Source organism: Octopus bimaculoides, chromosome 8 (assembly GCF_046866305.1).
Source record: "Octopus bimaculoides isolate indiv1 chromosome 8, ASM4686630v1, whole genome shotgun sequence".
NCBI lineage: Eukaryota > Metazoa > Mollusca > Cephalopoda > Octopoda > Octopodidae > Octopus > Octopus bimaculoides.
This window is the reverse complement of record NC_142935.1, coordinates 58,777,867-58,803,781: the sequence shown is the minus strand read 5'-3', so window position 1 is coordinate 58,803,781 and position 25,915 is coordinate 58,777,867. Positions and strand designations below refer to the sequence as shown.

Sequence of the window (25,915 nt, the reverse complement as noted above, 5' to 3'; positions counted from 1 at the left end):
TATATATGTATATATATATATATATGTATATATATATATATATATATATATATATATATATATATATACATATATATATATATATGTATATATATATATATATATATACTATATATATATATATATATATATATATATATATATATATATATATATATATATATATATATACTATATATATATATATATATATATATATATATATATATATATATATATAGATAGATGTATATATATATATATATAAATATATATATATATATATATATATATATATATATAGATAGATAGATGTATATATATATATGTATATATATATTTATATATATATATATATTTATATATATATATATATTTATATATATATATATATTTATATATATATATATATTTAATATATATATATATATATATATATATATATATATATATATATATATATATATATATATATAAACTTTACTCTTCCGGTAAAGTAATGTCAGCAAAAATGTACGCCATCTGGTGAGAGATAAACATTGCTTAATGAACACAGTACATATTAGGTTGTTCCAAAAATAATGGCCAATCTATGTGTTGTGTTTTAAAACGCAATTTTATCATAGTAATTTTCTAAATATTTCAGACAGAAAATTTTTTGGGAGCATGGCCGCACTTAATTATGAGCATGATAACAAAGGACCTTTGTTTAGTTTTCTTACATGAGTTCAAGCTTGGGCCCAATGCCTCCCAGACTACTGTCAATATCAGCAGAGTGTGGGGTGAGGTGTCCACAAGTAATTACTCATTACGAAGGTGGTTCAGAAATCCCGTAGTGGTGATGAGACCGTTTATGATGAAGAAGGTAGAGGACGGTAATGCAGTTTTGACACTGAACAACTGAAAGCAATTTTTGACCAAAATCCACGTCAAAGTGTTAGTTATCAGATACTTAGAGTTTCATACGTTGAAGATATCGAGATAGGTTTTATAATAAATCTAGTGCAACCAAATATTTTCCAAATTCTTGGCACATGCCCTATACAGTTTACCAATCAGAACAGCGGAACAAAAGACACCAGAAAACAATTTTAAAAATGAGATGAAAAGCAGGGGAATATGTGGAAAGGTGAACTAAATGGAAAATAAAGGAAAAGAGGGAAAAAAGCTCTTATAAGTTTGCTTAACCTTATTTCGGATACATTTATTTGGCATAGGATTCTGCTTACTGTTACAACCCTGCATCGAAAAATACATTCACCTTAACAGGTGACGAGTAAATTCTCTTTTATGACTGACGATTCAGTTCATTTATCTAGGGATGGCTTCCTTGAGTGCTTCCATAGCATCCTCCCACAAATTTTAAATGAAACGAATTCTTGAATTATTGGCCCCAGTGCAGTGGTCGAAAGGAATATAGACTCCCGCAACTTATTTTCGAGGTAAATTAAACGTTTCGTAAAAGTATTCATTCGTCAGCATCATTCGTGATCAGGAACCTTGGTATTTCTTCTATTTACTGGTAGCATACTGATGGGTGCGTGTACATATATCTGCATCAAAATTACACAGACTTGCAACACAGTGATATAAACACAAGCAACACAAGCACTAGTCACTGCATTCTTGATAGCTGAGCATTTTCAGGGGATTTTGGGGCGTGTTTTGGCGTTCAAAGCAGTGTCTTCGACTGGTCATTGTCTCCTTTTATTAAAGATCAATTAGTGATAAACGTAACATGGTTCGCAATTGGCCGTACCGTTATGTGCAAGATTAGTGAAAAATGAATTAGAATGAGGATAAATGTTTACTTTCTTAAGTGTACCTTATACTTCTAAGACACAGAGAAATTAAATGATGAATCTTAACGTATTTCACTTAAATTCACTCTATTGTTTCTGTCTTCGAATATGAAGGGAGAGGGTGCAAGAGGATCAGACAGGTCTATTGAAGACATCTAAACTCCCCCAGACATATATGTGTATATATATATATATATATAAATATATATATATATATATATATATATATATATATATATATATATATATATATATGTATGTATGTATGTGTACGATTACAGTAATTACTGCAAGTGTATGTAAGTGTGTGTGTGTGTGTGTGTGTGTGTGTGTGTGTGTGTGTGTGTGTGTGTGTGTGTGTGTGTGTGTGTGTGTGTGTTTGTGTGTATGCCTTGCGTAGAGTAGAGAGAAGACAATAAAATGAGCGCGTAAGAGTATACGGTAGAAAGGCGAGCAGAAAATAATTTATTTTTCATTGCTAGAATGATATTATCTTTTTTTTTTTTTTACTCAAATGCGTTTTTAAAGCAGCAACTCATTTCTGCGCGAAAAGAACGCAAAATTCTCGTTTCCTCTCACTCTGTAACTATGAGACTATATATCTAAATGGGAAAAAATATTATTGCTACTTACTGATTGAATTCATTTCCGAGTCATACCAAGCATTCACTGCAAAAATACCATCTCCGTCATCTCTAAAATAAAAATTGTATATATATATATATATATATATATATATATATATATATATAAGCAAAATAGCCACTTGCAAAATCTCAACAAGAGATTACCTGCTAGAGGGTGGTATGTGTTAGCTCCTTTTGCTAACAATATATATTGTATTTAAAGGTTGCAGAGTCGCACCAATAACCATCTGGCAGAAAATTTGCCTGGGGTCAAACTAATAGTAACATGGCACAGCCACTTTGATGTGACGACTGCCTTTACTTTATATATATATATATATATATATATATATATATATATATATCTTTTACTCTTTTAATCTTTTACTTGTTTCAGTCATTTGACTCTAGTCATGCTGGAGCACCACCTTTATATATATATTAGTGCGTGTGTGTGTTTGTGTGTGTGTGTGTGTGTGTGCGTGTGTGGTTGAATCATATGTACATGACGGCTTGAAGAAGAGATTATGAATGAATTTATAGCCTCTTACTACTACTCTGCCAATCTGTAGGTTACATATTTAGATTATTCAGAAAATATATTCAAATTTAATAATAACTTTGTTTCGTAGACATTTTCTTTTCACAGATGTAAATGGAAATGTTATTGTTTTCCTGTAGTTATCTTTCTGTTATGTTCTTATCAGTAGGCGGTTGAGTAGCGGAATTTGCTGGATTACAAGTGAAAAACATAACGATTTCGTAACTTGTTGTTGTTCAAATCCCAGCCATGTAGTATTTGCCTTTCATTATTCTGGCAATAATAAAATAAGTTACAAGTGAATGGTTGGCCATGAATTAATTGGCTATCAAACTACAGTCTTCCTAAATTGTGGTCTTGTGATACCAATTAGATGTTTATTTTTTTTTACCACAATGCAGTTGATTGGTAACAAAATTGTCGACAAAACGTACTGCATGGAAATTTTTGGTGAACATGATTTCTTTTGGCTACATATATATTTAATATGTGTATATGCATACACACGCAATATACATACAGTGTCTGTGCGTGTGTGTATGTGTGTGTGTGTGTATACCACAATAGTGTATACAGAGACAATTATTCAAAATATGCATTAACATTTACTGTCATTTAAAAATATCTCTGAATATACGGAGTTGTATTTTGATACTCTTGATGTTTAACGACATGCCAATGATGTTAGAGCATTGAAATGATGAGAAAAGTTTCATCTATGATCGTTTTTCCAGACAGTGTAAGCAGGAATCTAATATAAAATGTGTTCTTTATATTTAGAAATATATTTTCCAATTAATTCTTACAGGTTGAGTAAAACCCTCGAAGCACATTCATTTGTGAGAATCATATATTTTAAACAGTAAAGTTGATGATGGGTTAAATCAAATGGAAGATTTATAAATAATTCCTGATCTCCGAGTGACGGATTATTTACTTTGTAAATCAAGTAGAATTCCGTATATATATTATATAGTATGTTGAAAACTTTTATTTACTGAGATTACTCGTGAAATTATGTAACAAATTCCACCGGAACGTGGTAAAAATCTAAGAACCCAGACAAGGGCAATGACGCTAATATATTCCATCGATTTTTCTTAGTATTCAGAAAGGAGTGTGAATTTACTGAAGCAGCGGTTATTTATCCATTTGTTTCTTTAGGTTATAATATAAGTTCATGATAATTTCAGTTGTAATGTCACTTGAGAATTTCCTTACTGGAAACATATTTTGAATTACTAGAAGCATTTATGTGTGATGTAGTCGAAGTCCTGAGGTAAGTTAAGAGAATCCAAAATTACTAATTAAACAGGGAAGCTTACTACTGAATCTCTTTCTGTCCCGGAAACATATAATTGATTGTAGGAGTAGTGATTGTCTCTTTCCAAGTTCGGTTTGTGTTGGGGAGTTTTTGTTTTAATTTACAAAGAGATCTACTAACGCATATACAGTACTTGTCTCCCGCAATTGCCTTAATAATGAAAGTAATACTTGTGAATGAGCTACTATTGTCTTTCTCTCAACACATTATTATTTCTAGTGATATTTCAGATGGTTGCTGCACTGAATATGATAACGTTATTTACAAATGCTAACGAGATATATACGCTTACGAATGATTCCTGAGGAATAGCAATAGCATAAATTACACATTACCGATTTACAAGATGGAAGAAAGCATTGGGTAGTATAATCCGCGACACACTATGTCTAAAAAGGGAAGGGTTGGGTATGGTCGGATTGTCTTTCTCTCTCAGGATACCCGATCATTTCTGACATCAGGGTAAACAACAGCAATACATGCAAGTTTTAGAAATCTTACGTTTTCCAAATTAACATTTTGATTTGCTATTAAAATACGATAGTTTTATTTAGCCGTTAGAGAAACGAGTGCTGTGGGAGATCCTGGGAATATAGTGATATTCTTATTCCTTTATCCCCTTTTATACTCTGATTATCTTTAAAAAGATTGTGGTTTGTTTGACTCTCAATGCGTTAGCCATGTGAGATATTGGTAGTAATCGTAACTTCTATAAACCATCCCCGACAGGTGTGACCCGTGTCATCGAGAGCTCTAATTTATCATTTTCATGGCATTATCTGTAGAAAACCTCGAAGACGGAAATGGAGCTACCCGATGACTGGTAAGATCAGTTGAAGTGTGGTGAAGTGTACGAAACATTTAATTACGTGGTCTTAATCTGGGAAGTATTTTTTTAAATTTAGGTTATTGTACGACATAGTTTACTAGTCAACAAATCTCAACATTTTTCAACTTTTAGCCCGCGAAGGCAGTATGATTAATAAAACGAGACTCAAATGGAATGCTATTGTCATTAATGACCTTTTTATAGCGAAACTTTCTATACTGAGCTTTTAAATCACTCAGTTCATGATAGCCATCTTATCACAGAAATGTTTATGATTTAGTATAATATTGTCGGTCGATATTGTTGTTTCTTTTCTTTATACTCTGTTTTATTTAAACAAACCCATGATATTTTAGCGTCACCTCCTAACTCTACGGAAATCAATATATTCTTTCCTCTCCCCTTATTATATAACCACTTTGTTGATTTTATAGAGGAGACATTTATTTTGTTAGATTGATGCAATCACCACGGAAACTAGTGATTACAGATAATAGGATATTACATAAATTCTTTATGTTTCAGATAAGATCAGATAGATATAACTGATGTTATTGTTTAAAAGTTTTCAAGATGAATAGATTTAGAAGAATGAAAATGAATTGTGTTTCTGTGCTATCTCGAATAATGTATTCCTGTGATCTCATTTGGGTGTGTTTCTATAATATGTATTCACTGAGACGTTGTTTATAATTAAAAAAAAAAAATTGGTGATTATCTAAAACTAAAGGTCAAAGTAGGCTCTTTTGTTAACGGAATTCTGTTATTTAATGCCTAAGTCAATGAGGAGAAAGCAGCCAGCTGTTGTTAACTTTTGCTCGAACTTCCGATTCAGTTCAGGAAGATCGGGCAATAAAGCACGGTGATGTGTTAATGTAGGAGGAAGTGGATCCTAGTTCAAGTCATCTTCAGATGAGTTTCCTATTGAGTGGATCCGTTAAAAGCATCTAAGGGCGGTAAGAATATTAAGCTACATAAAGAACGAGGTCTAATATCCAAGAACGCATACAGTTAACAAACTAATTTTTCTGAACCAGCTTTCGTCGATATATCTCAGACAGATATATCGAAACTGGAACGATATGTTCCGCAAGCAAAATTCTTGATCATATATTCATTCATATCACCTTTTCTCTTTTTATAAATACGTTAACCGCACAGAAGTTTACACAAAAACTGACAGAGTAAGAGAAATGTGAGAAATCCATAAAAACTACTAAACATTTCTGTTTTGTTCTTTTATATATAAAATATTCTATACAAATTTCTATACGAAGAAAGGTTTTCGTGGCAGCTGATACTTTCCAATATATAAAAAGCATTTATTATTAAAAAATTACTTTTTTTGATTTACTGAGGTCTGACGTCTGTGTCCGGCTTTTCCCAAAAGAAATTTACGTGATATGATTTGATTTTAAAGAATTGCGAAGCATAAACGTTTATCTACCATCTCTTTCATCCAGCGGCCATATAGGAATTGTAGTCTTACTTCAGATTGACTGAGAAGTGAAGGCTATGTATACTAGATTATTCATATTTTCTGCATGAGACCTCAAATAACTTACTTTTATTTTCTATTCATTTACTGAACAATGAAGAAATTATCTCACGAAGCAGCGGCATCAGCAAGAACCTTCGCCACTAAAAGAGCAAGAAATTACAGCTGAATCTTCTACAAATCATATCCCACTATCTTAAAGAAATTATGCATTGGATTATATTGTACTACATATACTTTCTCTATATTAAAGATGTGAATATTACGGATCCCTTTGTATCATACTGTGATTTAACACCTTTATTCAACCGTTTCCTCTATCTAAACGGTTGTCTTTCTAAGTAGTATATATCTACCATAACAATAATTCTTTATTCTATATTAATATATTTTAAATAGCTTTCATAATAAAAAATATCAACCCCTTTTAGGAGCAGTGTCATTGATATGGATCTCATGAGATAGCTTTCTTGTATTCCATTCTATTGTATTGTATTTTTTCATATATCATATTGCTTGGTATTTATTCAAGGATATATGTATATGGTGTGTATGTATGTACATATGTAAGTATATAGTACATTTTATGACAAGTTATGGTCCTTAGAATTTGAGGAATACAAACTATAGTGCACTCCAGTCTACTCATTTTAATAAATATGGGGGATACAAACATAAAATAAATAATTCAAACGAAACTAATACAAACATATTCAAAATCTTACCCCTTTCGGCTAGGCTTTTCGCGTAACTCTGTTAAAGTCAGCTTCAATCTTTTTGACTTGATTTGAATTATATTTCGAAAAAAGTTGTTAGCCGTGATAGTCATCTAAAGCAGAAATAGAACGTGGATCATATTTACGAATACAAACTTACCTACAGTTTTCAAACTACTTTAAGAGGCTTCTTTTAATGAGGGAGCTTCTCTGCAGTCATTTACTTCCACAGAAATAGGTGTCGATTAACTCTAAAACTACTCCAACTTATCAAATATGTACACTTGCATACACACAGATCAAAAATTACGCTGCAAAAAATATGTGTGAAATTAATCACTATTCCTAATCTTTCTGGGCTCATTCAATGCGTAAGTTCTACAATGACTATTTTCAAGTTTTAGCTATCCCATATAGATTTCAATCTTCCGACAATGATATTTCAGTCAAGTGAATAACCTATTCCTGAATTAACGTACAAGTGGCTGAACTGCCCATTGGCACGTGTATCCTCAACGTAATTCCCCAGTGGTATAGGCATGACACAGCTTCTGATCACATTGTAATATTTTGAGTAACATGGACAAACCACCCGACAAAACTATTTTGGAATATTTCAACCGAATGTTATTAATAATTTTGGTTCGACGTGTGTCAAGACAAAACTATAAATGGCTCGATGTGCAACAGCATGTTTAAACGCTATTCTAAACAAAGAAGCATTTGACTATGAGCAGTTGACTATGTACAAGTAAAATTATTCCCAAATCAAATCGTAATACTATTTCCCAAATTAATTTCATTGTTTCCTAAAGAAAGTTTAGAGACGCACAGACACGCACATACACACACATATGTATGCATGTATGTATGTATGTATGTATGTATGTATGTAATTATATATGCATGTATGTGTATATATATATATATATATATATAGAAAGAGAGAGAGAGGGAGAGACCGAAAGAATAACAGTATGCGACGAAAGCACTACTAGCTCAACAATGCAGCTTAACGTGGATATATATATATATATATATATATATATATAGTTATTTAGTTAGTTAGTTAGTTAGCTAGCTAGCTAGAACGCCATATACAGCAATATTCGCTAAGATGTCCTCTCATGTAGACGCACAGTGCTTGAAAGCACACACATATATCGTAGTAAAACGTAATCTTCTGTTCTCTGCAACGAAACGACATGGCTGCGTGATTTCAGCATACCGTAGAAGATATCCATTCACTGTAGACCACTCAGTTGTCACTGACAACATAATATAGAATATGTCTGCATCTTCAACAGGTTTATTGAAAAAGTAAATATTTACGATGTAAGCAGTTTTAATGCCAAAAGTCATTCTTTATGCATGTATGCACACACACATACACATGACGTTGTTTCAGAGTGTGACACACATATTACAAAATAAGATACATTTGTTAAAAGGTGGTTTAAAATTCTTCATTAAATAGTCGCGGAAATATCTAAAATATTATATATGACACTTGAAGATTGAACATTTTTGATTTCGAAATGTTTCAATCTTCTGAATACAATTTTTGATTACTGGCCCTTTTTAATATTTGATGACACACATTGTTCTTCAGACGCTCCAATCATTTCCATCATTTCATGTCAATATTTATTTAGGTAAATTGAAAAATTCATACTTCGAGATTCTTCATGGTTTTGTACACTCTACAATGAATATTTTCAAGTCTTCCGACAATGAGATTTCAGTCAAATGAATAACCTATTCCTGAATTAACATACAAGTGGCTGAACTGCCCATTGGCACGTGTATCCTCAACGTAATTCCCCAGCGGTCTAGGCATGACACAGCTTCTGACCACATTGTCATATTCTTAGCAACACGGACAAACCACCCGACAAACATCTTTTCGAAGACTTCAAGCAAATTTTATTCAGAATTTTGGTTCGACGCGTGTCAAGAGAAAAATATCATTGGATCGATGTGCAACAGCATATTTAAACGCTATTCTAAACAAAGAAACATTTCATGTTACGATTCTGACAATTCATTAAAACAAATGCATTAAAAAAAAGCAGTTGACTATTTACAAGTAAAATAATTCCCAAATCAAACCGTAGTACTATTTCCCATATTAATTTCATTGTGTCCTAAAGAAAGTTTACAGACGTTTCACATATTCCTCTATCCATCAAGATCCATGGCGTATAAAGTTCTCTCTTTCCTCGCTGGAAAGGAAGTAATATGTTTCCTCTCTCAAGCCCTATGAACGAAAAATCCCTGGAATGCAGATATTTTGAAAGTTTAACTTTGGTGAGAAGGAGAATTTTCTTCATCACCGCTCCATATATACACACATGCAAATGATTAATCGCTGACCAAACACCATTCAATTTTTTTTCTCCGTGTTTTTCTCTTTGTTTTCTCCGTATTCTTTCTGTCGAAGAGCGTAGCTCGAAAAGTTAGACTTTATGTATTCCCGAGCGTCAAACTAATACATCCTTTTGTTGTTTACACCACCTGTTCTCGTCTGTTGTTTTTTTTTCGTACATTCTCCCATATATATATATATATATATATATATATATATACTCAGTTATACATACATATATATATATATATATATATATATATATATATACCATTCAGTTGTCACTGACAACGTTATATATAATAGGTCTGCATCTTCGACAGGTTTATTGAAAGAGTAAATATTTACGATGTAAGCAGTTTTAATGTTAAAAGTCAGTCTTTATGCATGTATGTACACACACATACACATGACGTTGTTTCAGAGTTTGACACACATATTACAAAATAATATACATTTGTCAAATGCTGGTTTAAAATTCTTCATTAAATGGTGACGGAAATATCTAAAATATTATATATGAAACTTGAATATTGAAAATGTTTGATTTCAAAATTTTTCAATCTTTTGAATACAATTTTTGATTACTGGTGCTTTTTAATATCTGATAACACACATTGTTCTTCAGATGTTCCAATCATTTTCATCATTTCATGTGAATATATATTTAGGTAAATTGATAAACTCATACTGCGAGATTCTGCATGGTTGTGTACAAAGAATCTTCTTTAAATATGTTTTGAGTAATTTTCTATCAAAATCGTCTCAGTTTCTCTTTCAAGACAACTCGATAAACCAATGTGCAGAAAGAGATAAACCTTCGATAAATTACATTATAAAGCTTATTGAGATGAGACTGTTCTATCTTTATAGGAATAATTTAAAATCTAATGGATTTTGCCTTAATGCAATTTTGATTAAAGTTCGGAATATATATATATTTATAAGAAAGAAGAAGAAGAAGAAGAAGAAGAAGAAGAAGAAGAAGAAGAAGAAGAAGAAGAAGAAGAAGAAGAAGAAGAAGAAGAAGAAGAAGAAGAAGAAGAAGAAGAAGAACAATTACAAAAAATAATAAAAATAATAATAATAATAATAATAATAATAATAATAATAATAATAATAATAATAATAATAGCAGAGAGTGAGGGTTTCATATTGGCTGCTCAAGACCAAAGCTTATTAACCCGGATCTACCAAATCAATGTGATAAAAAATGGAGCTGACCCAAAATGCCGATTCTGTGACGGTGCGATTGAAACTATAGACCACCTAATCTCAGGGTGTAGAGTCTTAGCACCTGTAGAATATAAAGCAAGACACGACAGAGTTGGCCAGTATTTACACTGGACAATATGTCAGCATTATAAAATCAAAACCGCTGACAAATGGTATAAACACCATCCTGAAGCTGTGACTGGGGGAGAAAATGTATCGATTCTCTGGGACTTCCCCGTATACAACGACAAGGCTATAAAAGCTAATAAACCGGATATTATTATAAAAGATCACACAAAGAAGACGTGTTTATTAATTGACATGAGTATTCCTTGTGAACATAATATAGCGGCGAAAGAATTTGAAAGATCAGTAAATATAAAGACTTGCTAATAGAAATTGAAAAAATGTGGCACCTCAAGACGTCTACCGTACCAGTGATTGCAGGATCTGTAGCAATGATAAAAAAGGCACTGAAGCCTATTTGACAATGATACCAGGCTTACCATCCCTACAGGAAGTGCAAAAGATCGTGTTAACTGGAACGACTCATGTACTGAGAAGAGCATTATCGCTGTGAAAACAACATCCATTCATGAATTTTTTTTTTTAATACATATTTTACCTGTGAATTTGCGTGTGTAAAGTGGGAATGCATACGGGTTTCTGTGCCCTAGGTGTACGGAAAACACTCGGCGAGAAATGGAAGAAAATTTGAAGAAAAGAAAAGAAAAAAACATAATAATAATAATTATGATGATGATGATGATGATGATGATGATAATGATAATGATAATAATAATAATAATAATAATAATAATAATAAATGCCCTGATGCAGTACTAGACAGTGGCTCTCATGGCTTCTGATCGTAATTGATTGGAAACGTTATCATGTACATTGTTTTGTCTTGGTATAAAAGAAGGGCTACAACAAATATTCTGCTCAATAGAAGAAGAAGAAGAAGAAGAAGAAGAAGAAGAAGAAGAAGAAGAAGAAGAAGAAGAATTACCAAGACTAATATCATCACCTATCATTTCTTTTTATATACAACCTCATATAGACCTGCGCTTTTAACTACTGCATCTGGTAAAATCCTTCTATACGCAAGCCACATTTCTTGGTCCCCGATGTGTGTCTTTTTCTTTTTGCAGTACAAAGTGCCAATTGATAGTATAATCTTTGTTTCTGTCTTTAATAGACGAAATTAATTTACTTAGACTTGTTTGGAATCTTTATTTTTATCTCTAAATGAACCTAAAGTTTTAGCCAATCTCTGTTTGAAAATTATTGCAGTTCTGCCGGTGTATTCATTTCCCTCAGATGTAACTTTATTTTTAGTTTTACATTTATTATTCATATAACAGAAGTCCCGTCTAGAGCAATTACAGACATCAATTTAATTTTTTCTTTGTTTTTTTTTTATATTCTCTCAGATTTAGTATTAATTTGATTATTCGTGGTAAAATTCATTTCTACCAAGTTCTGTATTACTATTTATTCTTTCATATATCTTTATATTTGTTCTATTTCCAGCTGAATTTTTATTCGATTTTACGTTATTAACTACGTTAAAATGAGCTTTTGTTCCCTTTCAGCGAATTTTGAATTCTTAGAGTTTTCTTTTTGATTTTTTGTTTTCATTCCCTTTGACATTATTACACTAAAAATTTACTTTGCTACTTTCTTTACAATAGTTTTTTTTTTTTTGTATTTCGATATTCTTTTTACATTAGGTTCTACTATTATTTGTGCAATATCTTTATTGTTAGAAAAAGCCATATATGTGTATATATTTCAACATATATAAATGTTTTAGTGAAATTCAGGTCAATTCCAGGGGTGTTGAAAATTATGATTATACCATGGAAATTATTGCACGATATTATATTCACTGCTTACCTTATAATTAATGCTAGTGTGTTCCTCTAAGTTTCGCATTTCCTCTTTCAAACCTTTATATATATATATATATATATATATATATATATATATATATATATATATACGCCGCTGTTATAATGAGTTGCACAGTTAAGTGCTTCTTTGTCAAATGATAATGTACACATGCCCTAACCAATGCTATTTGATTTGCTAAGCACATAGTATTTTCAACTCACTTTTTTATTTAGGATTCAGTATAGATTGTAAACTTTGAGAAATTATATCCTAACATAATAATGTCCTTTTTGCCAGGTGTAATGGAACTAGAAATACTTTTTTCCTGTGCATTCTGAATTAATCGTTAAGATAGACAACTCCCAAACTTCAGTAGCACTGTTTGATTCTATGCCAACATTAAATAATATCTGGCCACTACTGCTTAGTATGCATAACGATAAACATTCTCACTAATGAATGGGTAAATCATTTTCCTTCATCTTTAATGATTGCTAAAGAGGATCTATAGACAAGCAGATCATAATATTATTGCGGGAAGATTGTTAGAATAGCAATTGCGGTAAAGACATTTTAAATGCGGTCAATTGGCATAAGATTTCAAATGTCAGAAAAATTGTATTGCATTATTTCTTCTTTCACTACACGTACTGTAGAAATTTGCTTTTCTTCCTTTCAAGTTCCACGAAGTATTGGAGAATTTGATGATACACTCTAATTAGGTAACTATTAGATGGAACACTTGTAACGGACACGGAGAGAATACCTTGTTTGAAAAGTATTTTGTCAGTATTTCGGGCAATTCTCTCTCATCACCTCTCTCTCTCTCTCTCTCTCTCTCTCATCACTTCTCTCTCTCTCATCACTTCTCTCTCTCTCTCTATCTCTCTCTCTCTCTCGATTGATTGACTGATTGACTAATTGATTGACCTAATAATTGATCCCTTAATTCAATGGACCTGTTTTTTTTTACGTCTTACGACGATTCTGCTAGATGTTGCTTGTACTCAGAATACTTTTATACGTACCTAATGTATATTTGCTGAATCTATCAATTTCACGTTTCGCAGGATTTCTTGATCTAAATTTGGCTTTGGCAACAAAATCATATTCACACTTATTTATTTTTTGATGTCGGCCTTTCGTCTATTTTCAGTTTGATAGCAATTTTGTTTCGTTCTAAACTTATGCTTGAGATTGTTTCTCGTAAGTATTAAATTCATCTGGATGATGTATATTTCATATTTCTATAAAAGATAAACCAAGAGTATGGAAATACATTCAGTACATGTTTGTGTATATGTGTGCCTTCCAGGAAGTGGTTGATATGTTCTTATCAACCTCTTTATGAAAACTATACTCATCGGTTCTTTCTCTCACTTACTCCCTCTCTCCTTCATCTCTCTCTCTCTCTCTCTCTCTCTCTCTCTCTATCTCTCTCTCTCTCTCTCTCTCTCGTAGGTCTAAAAGTAGTGTAATCACATTCGAAAAGAAAAGTTTAAATAAAACAAAAGTTAAAAGTAAACGATAAAGCTACTAGTTATGAAATCCATTTTCTATATGAGCCTGTGTACGTTTTGTGTGAGTATATAAGTATATAAGAATGCTTTCATATGTATTCTAGAATTTTCATATATTTGCATGTACGTGGTCCATCGTACATGTTACTAAACCTCACAAACTATGATATAAGAGGCATTTGGTCTCACACCCTCACATATACACACATGCATATGTATATATACATATATACACACATATATGCATTTATATGTATATACAAATATAGACACACACACACACACACACACACACACACACACACACACACACACACACACATATATATATATATACGGAAAGATACAATTACAGATAAATAGATATACAAACATATGTATTTCCATAGTATGTACATATATATTTTATATACCATCTCTATACATATTAAATATGAATGTATATACGCATATGCCTGCATGTATGTAGTTACTTGTATAAGTATTTAAATTATTGACTGTCGTGCGTGTAATTTTTCACAATATACAGAAAACATAGTTAACCTGATTGAAGTAAATTATATATGGTGGCTATAACAATTATAAGAAGGATTTTGATGCCTGGGTCTTCTGTTGTGAGAGGAAAGGGAATGAGAGGAAAGGGAATGGGAGGAAAGGGAATGAGAGGAAAGGGAATGAGAGGAAAGGGAATGAGAGGGAAGGGAATGAGTACATTTTATGCAGATAATTGATGGATGCGATAGCAATTAAGAGTGCGATGCTAAATTCATGAACATTTATGAAATCAGACGAATTTCTAGCTGTGATTTTATGTTAATTAGAATTTCTGAAGTTAATCTACCATTTTATGCACGTGTTTCCCGGGTTATCTCTTGCAAGAGGAAAGTGAAGGAGACACCTAATGCTGACAACTGATGCATGAGATAGCAATAAAGAGAATGATGACAGATTAATAAACATTTATGAAGCCAGACATATTTCTAGCAGTGATTTGATGTCAATTAGACTTTCTTAAGTTAATCCATCATTTTATACATGTTTTATTTTTCTCCTGTCCGATTGTTCCTACATGTTTATCTTACAAAGATGAGACACTATATATCCCAACCTATTCAGGCACTAATTGGGTAGTTGCAGAAACATCTCATCAAATCAAACACACACACACACACATTCACACACACACAAACAAATGCATATACGTACACACACACACACAGATGTATGTACATATATGCATGCTATTGATGTGTTCAGTAATTGAATTGCAATGATTCCAAGGGTAATACCTTCATGTGTTCTTTTCTTCTTTTTGTATCTAATACTTATTTCAGTTCAGTATTTATTTCATCAGTATTTAATGAATCACTAATTTAGGCATTTTCACAGAACATTGTTGGAGAATTTGTAAGCAAATTCACATATATGCATATTGATTAACACTGACACACGCATGTAAAGCACAAATGTGTGTGTAAGCGCCTTTACTGTAAATATGCACATCGATATACAGATATGTAGATATAGATATATACAAAGAGTGTTTTTAATTGTGTTTTAAATACTCTTATTCAGAGACACAATGACCGATATGAATCTGGGCACGTATAAAATGTTGGTTAGACATCCTCTCTCCTCTACTATCCAGACTCTCGTATGAGTAGACGTCTATACTTAATTTAAATGAAGGTCTTCCAAAGTCACTGTGTTCAAACCTTGATCTAGATCAAATGAAAGAATCAAAAAGCTATAATCAACGTCTTTGAAAGTTTTAAACACCTACTGTATTGTCGCAATAATCACATGAACCCACCATCGATGACGATGACAATGATCTGGGCATTTAATATACGATGGCTCTAGATCGAGAATATCATCTATGGGCAGGGAAATTACTCCTCGTGGCAGGAATTCTGGAATTGATTTCTTAGATCTATGGTTGAAGTTGGTAGGAAACGACAGGCATATTGTGCATCCTGGAAGAAGCGAAGATACGAAAGAACCCATTTGCCAAGATTCACCAGTATGGCAGTGAAGCCAAATCAGTCAGGTCTGATGTGACATTAACATCAGAAGGTCTGTGCAGCGATGATTTCTCGTAGTATTTGAGATATTGATTGAGAAGTAATCTTGCTTTTTGAGATATGCTAAAAATGTCTAATCCAGTGTCCTCAAATTTAAAGTAATGAAGGCATAAACGCGCGCGCGCAAGCTTAAGCACATACGCACATGAGCATACACTTAACTTACATAGTAATACACTTCAATAAATTTAGATACATATATATGTGTGTGGGTATGTATATAACTATATACACACACATACCAATATATAAATACACGCCTGCATCTATATTTAATTTATAAATGCATATATTTAAATTGCGCGTGCGCACGATTGTAACTGTATATATGTATATTTATAAGTATTTATTTACGTATGTATGAATTATAGACTTGTGTATGCCACATGTATCTTCCGTCTAATAAATTCCATTCCATATATATATATATATATATATATATATATATATATATATTAATCAGCTTCCACCGACGGTGAAATATTAGTGTCCAAATGATCGCACTCTGTTTATCGAACCCGAAACTACGGAATTAGAAAACCGATCTCTTCCTTTCTATCATAAACTACGGATTTACAATGTCAAAATGTCAGATTGAAGGTTCTGTTAAATTTCAACATTTTGTTTATGTCGGAGATAAAATATTAGTAGCCGTTGCTTTCAACTTGTTCCTCTCAATATATTTGCGATTAATTTCAGAAGAGTCATTCTTAATAACTGTATAATTTATTGGGCTATGAGGCAAAAAAAAAACAAGTAATAAATCTATTGCTGTAGGATTGTTTGGTTGTTTTTTTTTACATTTTCAAATGCAAACAAAAGATATTTTATTTGAAGTTTATAATTTATCTGTGAAGTTAAATGAAATACAGATTTCTTTCCTTGCCTGAATCTTTTATATGCTGTTATTTGTTCTGACATGACATTTCTAGTTTTTCGAGGAGAACAATTAATTCCTGCTCCGTTGATTACACATCATTTAAGAAGATTTCTAAAATGCCATTGAAAGACAAATATCGTGTAAAAGAATAGGATTTTTATTATTGTTATTATTTTTCTAGAAATTTATTTACTTATTCAATTTCTCGTCTGTGGTATGAAATGTCAAATTCTCTTCTAAGCTCAAAACTTGATTAAATAATAACAATAGTCGTTTTGAAATTTTGGCAAAAGATCAACAATTTGGTATATGGGTGTAATTAAATTGCAAAAGAATGAAAAGCAACGGGGACTTTGGCGGTATTTGAACTTACAACGTAAAGACGGGCGAAATGTTGTTAAGTATTTTGCCTGGAGTGCTAAAGATTCTTCCATATCTCATAATAATAACGATCATCTCTATTATAGGCACAAGGTCTGATATTGTAGGGGAGGGTGATAGTCGACTACACCAACCTCATTACGTAACTGGTAGTTATTTTCCCGAAGCCGAAAAGGATGGAAAATAAAGTGAGCCATGGGGGGAATTTGAACTTAGAAAGTGAAGACGGACGAAATACGGCTAAGCATTTCACCAGATGAGCTAAATATTCTAACTAGCCGCATTTAGAAATAATAATAATAATAATAATAATAATAATAATAATAATAATAATAACAACAAATGTCAATATCACTGAGCTAAATGACATAATATATGCAGCAGCCACTGCAGGCACAAAAAAGCTGGAAACTCCCTCAAACCCATCCAGACAGGAGTATCACCACCCAAACAAACCCTGTGGATAAATAATATTTTAAAAAATAGAAAAAAAAAGAGAAAAAGAGAAAAGTTATGTCAATTCTCAACGAAATTAGTAGACAATCAACACAACTAAGTAACAACAAGAAAACAAAAATACTGTACAAATACGACATTACAGAAAAATATTTACCTCAGGTAAAAGAAAAGCTAAAGCAAGATATCTCCTTGCCACTCACAAAGGATCCGCCGCTATGAGAAACGCCAACATTTCTTTGAACAAAACAAACAGTTCACTTCCAGCCCCCAAAATTCTATCAAGAACTTGGCAAAAATAAAATAGATATTAATGCAGCACCAACTGCAGAAGTGGAAGAACTTTGGAAAGAAATGTGATCGGCGAAAGAACAACCTCAGACAAGGACAATTAAAACAATGAAATTAGCACCTGAAAAACTCCGGACCCCCGTAACAACTGAAGAGGTCACCCAGGCACTGCAAAGAAATAGTAACAGGAAGGCACCTGGGCACGACAAGATCCCCAGCTTCTGGTTAGAATATCTGGCAGGAATACACAAAAAGCTGGCTGACATACTAGCAGAACCAGAGACAATGACTGAATGGCTCACGAAAAGGAAAACTATCCTAGTTCCCAAATCCACTGAAACGGCAAAACCACAAAACCTCAGACCAATAACCTGTCTCCCTACAATTTACAAAGTCTTTAATGCAATAATATCACAGAGATTGTGCAAGCATCTGTAAGAAAACAACCTGTTTCCAGAAGAGCAAAAGGGATGCTGCAATGGCTCATACGGCGTAAAGATAAACTAATGATCAATAAAGGCATAATTGAAGAGAGCCGCAGAAAGAAGAAAAGCCTCAGTATGGCCTGGATCGACTACCGAAAGGCTTTTGACAATATTCCCAACACATGGACACTCGAAACACCAGCCATGAACAAGGTAGCACCAATAATTATAAAATACATATGACACTCTATGAATAAATGGTAGACAGTGCTACAGCTCCGTTGCTTTTTGTTCTCTGCATAACCCTTCTGACATAGGTACTTCGAAAAATGAAACTGGGATATCAGCTAAAGAGTAAATCTAAATCAATATCGACATCTTTTCGGCCACATTGGAAACGTCTCAACCACTTATACACTTGAGCAGGTATCCCCATGACAACTTCCTCTGTCATGTCCAATGCAACGATCACAGGCCATACATGTTCATTAGAAGCACTACCGTAAAGAACAGAAGAGATCTAAAACGTTACATATGTATATATATATATATATATATATATATATATATATATATACATAAGCATACGTACGTACGTACACAAACATGTTTGTAACCCACTCTGAAGGTAGTATGTTACTGGATTATGAAACAGAGATAGAAATATTTGCAGTTTATCTTTTTAGAAAGAGCAGCCACATGTCCTCCGAAATAAACAACTGGACAGAAAGCTTCACAAAAACATCTGATATTCGCAGACCCACAATGTTTAGATAAATAGGGATGGCTAATTATGAGATATTTATTACGATAGGTTTGTTCCATCACATGTGTTTCGCTCACCACTTGTATTTGTTTTCCATTCCTTAAAACTTGTTTCACTATTTCATACTTTTTTCTATTTTATAATAAACCGGGGGTAATGTAAACAGGAAACTTAACCTAACACTTTCCTTTACCATTAAATTTTACGTACGATTATCATAAGTGTTAGATAAACCGGATATAAAAGACATTTATTCCTGCTGTTATTTCTTTTTGTCGTTTCGTTATTGTTTTTTATATTACAATTTCACTATTTTATTAATTTTATTTACGCTAATGATATTTTTGATCATATTTCAAAATTAACCTTTTCGAATTTTGCATAACCTTCTCATATAAATTGGCTACACCATAAATCAATTATTTGTAATACTAATATTGACAATTTTCAACTCAACGTTTACTTGGTTTTCTTTTTCGAGGAATGATAAAAAAAAGCTTGTTTATCGATTTTCTCACTTCTGTGAAACTCTGAAAATATTTTTTGTTCATATTATCATAGCAAGGAAACGCCATAATCCTGAAGTGCTTATGAAATATTTTATAAAATTAAGGAGGACATTCATATTTATCAAAGTTTCGTGCCTGGCATTTTCTTTAAGTGGTAGCCTTGCAACTAGGAGGTTCCGGTTTCCATACTACTGCTTAGCACTTTGGGAAAATGTCTTATACGAGTCTACAGTTGACTGATATATAAAGTCAGTAGAATTTAATCGTGTGAAATCGCCAGTGTGCACACCACCCATTTCTACACATACATACACAGTAATAGCTTACGTGAGTGTTACAAAGAATACACAAAGTACATTATTAATTTTACTTAAATAATTCTCACGAAAAGTGATCATATATTCATGCGATTTACGACTGGTTTATCAATGATATTGAATCCATACTGTGAAAAAATGCAACAGAGATAAAAGCCAAATGCGCACAGTAAATGAAATAGGCCTGATGTAGTTCATTTGCTGCAAAAACCTTGCGCTATAGAATGTTTTATTTTTGTAGACCAGGGTCTCATGAAATGACGTATGGAAGATAGAAGCCATGAATAAAAATAACTTGTAGTGTACGGCTGTCTGTATAATGTATACAATGTTTAAAGCGACGTAAAACTGCGGAATGTTCAGTGCAAGAGATACTTCAGTAATGAAGCAGCTGAAAATGTTTTTCGTTAAATTATTACTTCAACGTGAAGCATGGAATAAATTTCTTGTAAGCCTACTCGGTCAAAGATTCATACGTACCACACAAAGGATATTATAATTAGCCACAACGTTTAAAGCATAATTTTTCAGGTATAAAGGTATAAATGTGTGTATTTAAGAAACACTTAATTCTGCAACTATTTCATTTATAAATATGTCGCACTCTCACATGTTGAGCTACTTCCTTCTATTTAAGCGCCATCAATATATGATTTTTTTTTGTACTTCATTTAGGGGACTGAAATTGTGTGGTTGCCTGTATATATGTGTGTGTCTGTGTTATTTTGTGTTTCCCCGCTCCACTATTGGATTCTTTCCATCTGCATAGTGTTTGGGCAAAGAGAGCAATAGATGTACCAAATGCTTAGATAAGTGGTGGGACTGATTTGCCCGACGAAATTTTTCAATCTCTTTCCCAGAATGGCTGACGTTTAAGGATTGAAACAGTAAACGATAAAAGATTTATACGTATATGCCTCTGTCATTCTCTCTCTCTCTCTCTCTCTCTCTCTCTCTCTCTCTCTATATATATATATATATATATATATATATATATATATATATATATATATATATATATATATATATATATATATATATATATATATATATATATATATATATATATATACACACACACCATCGTGGCACACCGTCGGTTACGATGACGAGCGTTCTATTTGTTTGCATAGACTCGTGCTATTCATTTTAGTTCTATTTTAAATGGATAGTCAATCTTCTTTTGAAATTTATTGATCTGGCACCTACAGCAATCCTGAAAAACTGTCTGTGACTTAGTGCACAGATCATTGAAAAGAAACAACTAAGCAAATGAATATTTACAGGCTATATACTAAAAGAGTCAATGTTAGTTTGCCTTTTCCTTAAACACGAAACGTTAATACAGACATGTTTCACTCCCGCCCCTTTCTATTACACGTCTTCATGTTCACTCTATAAGTAAACATTATTTTGAGTACACACTGTGGTGTTCCGAATTTTTCTTTCTCTGCAAATCTAGATGTGATTACATATATAAAATGATTCTCAGTATAAGAAATAAAAATAATAATGTTAGACTTACTCCTTGAAAAAACTCATTAACGTTCTGTGCAGTCATAGTTTTTGCATTGAATCCAATTATTTTCACAAGTTGTTGAATCTAAAATTGAAGTGGTAAAAAAATGCTTTAAATAGATATTTCGATTAACAGCATAATTGGAAGTGTATCTATTAATGACTACCATGCATGCATATCAGTTTGGAAATGAAGACAGATAGATAAGTTGACATAGCATTTTTTTTTTTTTTACATTTAAATGTTTCTAAATTCTGGAAAAGCTAATGTGTTTAGATTAAAGTAAATGCGATATACATTTATAAAACTACATGAACAAGTTTTGTTTCATATAAACACTGAAGTTAGAGTAATGAAAGCACCCATAGAAAAATGTTGGCAGAAAGTAATTCAAAATCACTCTTTCCATACTGTATACTTTGAATAAGATGAAGGCGGTGAGCTGGTAGAAACGTTAGAACGCCGGGTGAAATGTTTAGCGGTATCCCGTCTCTGTGAGTTGGAAGTATTATTGGCGAAGTGCGTCTGTGTAGTAAATGTAGTTTCTGTTGACAGTTTCCGCGTTGTTACTTGTTGTATTTGCTGTACCTTTGTTAAATTTGTATAATTGTTTTTATTCGAAAAACTATTATGTTTTTTCTCCTGTTGGGGGAAATATTAATTGCTGGCAAGATGCCAAAAAGGTTGTCGTTGTCTGACGAGGATTCGACAGATTTAGATGCTAAAAAGTTGAAAAAATGTTATTGAAATATGTTTCAGATTCGTCTGAAAATGAATTCCCACTATTGTCAAGGACTCCCGTTGCTAGGAGGAGCATCGAGATGAAAAGCCTTCAGACGAAGGTAGGCAAACAGAAAACAAGTTTTGCGTCTGCAGCTGGAGATAGAACTCGCCAACTGTCGACAAATAAAATTGATTTGGTGATGTACAAGGACATGATTACAATTCAAGACGGAGTTGTCAAGGTTCAACCCCCATAAGAGTTTTTATTGTCAGAGAAGAAAACAACTATTATATTCAAGACATAGTGCTAAAAAGAAGGAAAAATCGAGCGAGTAAGCGAAGAGAAGGTAGAGAAATGTTTAAAGCCTATCTGGCAGGATATCACATATCTAGCCAGAGGAAAAAAGTTCGGTACGATCGAGGTACACCTAAAAAATATCGAAACTGCACTCAATGAAATCCTTGGAAACAGAAGACGTAATTTTAATACCAATATACATTATACATGGGTATGAGGACAGACAAAATACGAATACCAAAGGTCCCACCTCAAATCGACGCTATGTGGTTAATGGCAGCAGTGCTGTCAGAACGAGTAGATGAAAGAAAACTACTCCAGGCTACCGTTTCTGTAAAATCATATTGGACCGGCCACATGGTCCACCTGATTATTCAAACAGAACAAGCTGTATTGGAACAGAAAAATAGAAGTTGGGCAAGATTTCCTCAACGTTTTTGTAGAGGGGCGTAAATCCCGATGTTTTCTGTGTGGCCAGCTAGGCCATATAAAAAAATACTGTAAAGAAAGCGAGAAGGAATCTGAAGGTGAGGAGGAAGAAAAAGAAAAAGAAATAGAAAAGAAAGTTACTAGCAAAAGAAAAATGGAAAATGTAAACCAACTAAAACAAATAGAACCATGGCCGAAAAAGACAGCAAAAAGAGTCCAACTCAAAACAACAAGGAAAGAAGTAGCGGACACAGGAATTGTGGCACTACATACTAAAAATGAGGATTTAAGCAGAGAGATTCAGAATTATTCAAACTTTCAAATTCCTGGAGCTGCAAATTGTGATGTTACATTCCTGCCGTTTCTGATATCTTCTAGTACTATGAGTGAAACGTAATATCGTTTGAATAACATTCGAAACTCAATCGCAAAATTCAACTCTCTCTGAGAATATAAAAATGCTACTTTTGTTGCACAATTAATGAAATATCATACGATGAAATATTATATGATTAAAAAGAACCATGATACGTTTTACTGCTTTCCATTAAGACAGGAAGGGGAAGCCTAAAATATCTTTCATGTATTTCTTTTTGAATATACTCAAAATATTTTGATGACATGTAACCCTAAACACTACGATAATAATGTCGATTTCTCTGAAAAATAATTAATTTAATATGGCCAACTAAAGAATTTATTGTCGGTGCAAATGAGTATCACAAAAGCAGAGTTACTTTAAGTTGTGAAACAACTGGATTATCTTCCAATTGTTGGACTGAAGGAAACAAAATAATCTGCTTAAGAGAACCTTGCTTCCCTTTCAGCTGCATCAACAGATATTAACGCTCAAAAATACTAAAACAAGCAAGATTACATCAATTATTGAACACACCTAAAACTATATAATGTTTTCATGTAATTATTTGAAATCACATCCATTTATTTTTTTCTGAGAAATCGATACTAAATTAATAATCTAACGAGAATCATTTGCAACACACTTTATCTTTCGTGAATGAATGGTTGTTATCACATGTATTATGCGAGCAACATATAGCTTCAAAAGATGAAAAATTCTAAGTGACAAATTATGAAAGTTTTCAAGAAAGGACATCTGTAAAAGAAAATGAAGAAAATAACAGGTATCCAAAAATAATGATCTTAAAAAGTGTTGGCGGGGTTGAGGTTCTTAGGTGATAATTAGGCGGGCTAATTTTCAACTGTTACAAAACGGCAAATTTATGAAAGAGAATTCTGTTTATATTAGAGGTTCTTATGAAAACTATTTTCTAGAGATTGTTAAAAATTCAAAAATAAACCAGGAGGCAGTTGAACATAAAGCTTAAAATGCATCCTGTATTAAATACACGGTAAAATAGCTGATTAGAAAATAATATTTTTTTAAGGTGTCCTGGAATAATTACAATACAGTGAATAATGGGTACAACATAAATGTTACAAGATATGTGAGCACACTGTCTCTCAAGTTGTGGTTGTCAGCTACTCCGAGAACAGTAGCAGTTTTGATACTACGAGGTTTTCGGTCGAGTAAAGAGTGCTGGTAGTTTATGTGCATCCTTTTTACCGAAGTAGACTAATTCAAATTTATATTCGTTCTGCTGTATGGTCAGTTTTTCCACCCACTGGATATCAGAGAGCAGATTCGATTTGAGATTTGTCCGGTCTCCGGCCAATTATATAGCGGCCACTCTCACTAGCTAATATACTAGAGATAGACCGCAAAGCCTTATATGAATGGGTTGATGAAAATAAAATGCAATTTAAATTTAAGAGCAATTAAGCCATTCGCTATCAAACAGCTCGTGCACTCTCAACGTAACAAGAGAAGGAATTGCAATCTCAGAGTGAAACAGTGCATGATCTGGGAAATGATATGCGCGGCGATGCTTCGATTTATGTACATATCAGAATTATAATTATGGTGGCAATGTGGAGGCAAATAGCTTATTGGATTGCAATAGCTTACAGAACAAGGGTCCAGGAATGCTTACAACACCCATGTACTCATCTCTACACACAATTATGCATATACCTCCATGTACGCACACATTAAAACACGTATATGCCTGTATACTAACAGATATACCTCGTTGAATTTATCAATATATAATGATAGATCCGTTCTTATTTTGGAGTTTGTCTCTTTCACTATTGGTGACAGATTCGAAAAATAAAAGATGGAATGCGCGAGCGCACACACACACACACGCGCGCACACACATTTATATATATAGGTGTATACATATATACTTATGTGTCTTTCAGTGGGTATGTACATGTGGGAGTGTCTCATATGTTCTTTGAAAGCAGTCGATGGGATTTGAAAGTTCGTTGTCTATATTCGCATCTTCAACAAAGGAATAATACATACATAAATAGATGTTTGTGTGTGTGCATACACGCACACACACATATATATATATATATATGTTTTTGTGCGTGTGAATGTATATATATATATATATATATATATATATGTGTGTGTGTGTGTGTGTG

General features: G+C 32.6%; 1 protein-coding gene across 3 annotated transcripts in view; it reads right to left on the bottom strand.

Moving 5' to 3' along the window:
• The window catches only part of LOC106877777 (neprilysin), a 323,337-nt gene that overhangs the window by 75,420 nt on the left and 222,002 nt on the right, over positions 1 to 25,915 (bottom strand). For all 3 annotated transcript variants that reach the window (XR_016242904.1, XM_089356536.1, XM_089356538.1), the window contains 3 exons: positions 21,952 to 22,029; positions 7,325 to 7,428; positions 2,415 to 2,476 (listed from right to left, as the gene is read on the bottom strand). Coding sequence is in view for 2 of the 3 variants with exons in the window: in XM_089356536.1 (XP_089212662.1) it covers positions 2,415 to 2,476; positions 7,325 to 7,428; positions 21,952 to 22,029 (244 nt within the window). In the remaining variant the exon portion in view is untranslated. The remainder of the gene's footprint in view (positions 1 to 2,414; positions 2,477 to 7,324; positions 7,429 to 21,951; positions 22,030 to 25,915) is intronic.